At 43.1% G+C, this 1,072-nt stretch overlaps 1 protein-coding gene across 1 annotated transcript; it reads left to right on the top strand.

The window, feature by feature from the left end:
• Positions 1-402: 402 nt before the first annotated feature.
• On the top strand, positions 403-681 carry BJ212DRAFT_1292927 (uncharacterized protein; the record flags this gene model as incomplete). Its single annotated transcript, XM_041332157.1, has 1 exon — positions 403-681. A coding segment is annotated over one exon (279 nt), but the record flags the coding sequence as incomplete, so codon positions are not given.
• Between the last annotated feature and the right edge of the window lie 391 nt (positions 682-1,072).

The raw sequence follows: 1,072 nt of genomic DNA, 5'->3' as shown, positions 1-1,072 counted from the left end.
CCAAAGGTCTTCCAATAGGTGCAATAAGACTCAGGAGATGGATTTGCATATTGCGCAAACATGACAGATATGCATTCAGTCCAGTTGGAGGTGCAGCACAAGCCATACTTGACTATCTTGGAGATGGGTCGACACTTCCTCGTATCAAACATTGGGCATGACTCCTCTTGCCCAATGGACAGATTGCATGGTCTGTCTGGAGAGAGACACTCAAACCATTAGATCAGACTCGCACATCATGCAATGTGAAAGTGAGAATTTCGGACATTTATGTGATGAATGTTACTGATGCATCCTAGATAAAATATCATGGGGAAGTTCGGTTCGGCAAGTTCTATACTTCACCAGGCTTTCAGTTGAAGCAGGCCTTGACGATGATCGTGACTGGTGCTGGCACATGTTGCCCTTATTCAGATGTATTCCCATCCAGACGATGACCTTCTCCAGCTCTCCTCACATACCGTCACATCTTGCTCCCATCTTGAAGATATTTGCATCATTAGCATAAAGCAGATCCTAAGTGTCGTTGTGATGATTCCGCACAAGCCTATACTACCTTCTGGAGTTATGGATGAAGAAGGTCGATTTTTCATGCTGGAGAAGCCTGGATTAGATCTTTCAAGCATAGGAATCGCTAATATCCCTCCTGATGATGAGGACAATGTTCCAGACATAGAATAACCAGTAGACTGATAGAGCGTCTATTTTTTGTTACAATTGCCAATGTATTACAACAGGTATTTATAATGAGGTATTGTTTCTATCGTTGGCGAGTACAAAATATAAGAGCGAGTGTAACATACATCGAGTGAGTGCAACAGTGAGTATGAGTGAGTGCAAAATATAATGGGTGAGTGCCAAATACAACAAACAAGCAGAACATGCAGACAGAACATCAAAAATCTAAAGAAAGGAGGGTTAAAAATCAAAGTCGAACATCTTTGTCTTGCATCTTTCAATCTGTGCCAGCCTCCTGGGGATATCTGACACACTGAATGGCCTAACGATATGACACCAAGGGCAAAATTGATCAAGGAGGATCTGCCTGGTAGCGGGATCTGGGTTCCCGGTG

Source organism: Suillus subaureus, assembly GCF_016647635.1.
Source record: "Suillus subaureus strain MN1 chromosome Unknown BJ212scaffold_466, whole genome shotgun sequence".
NCBI lineage: Eukaryota > Fungi > Basidiomycota > Agaricomycetes > Boletales > Suillaceae > Suillus > Suillus subaureus.
Note: the sequence above shows the minus strand (reverse complement) of the source record. Positions and strands in the feature narration are given on the sequence as shown.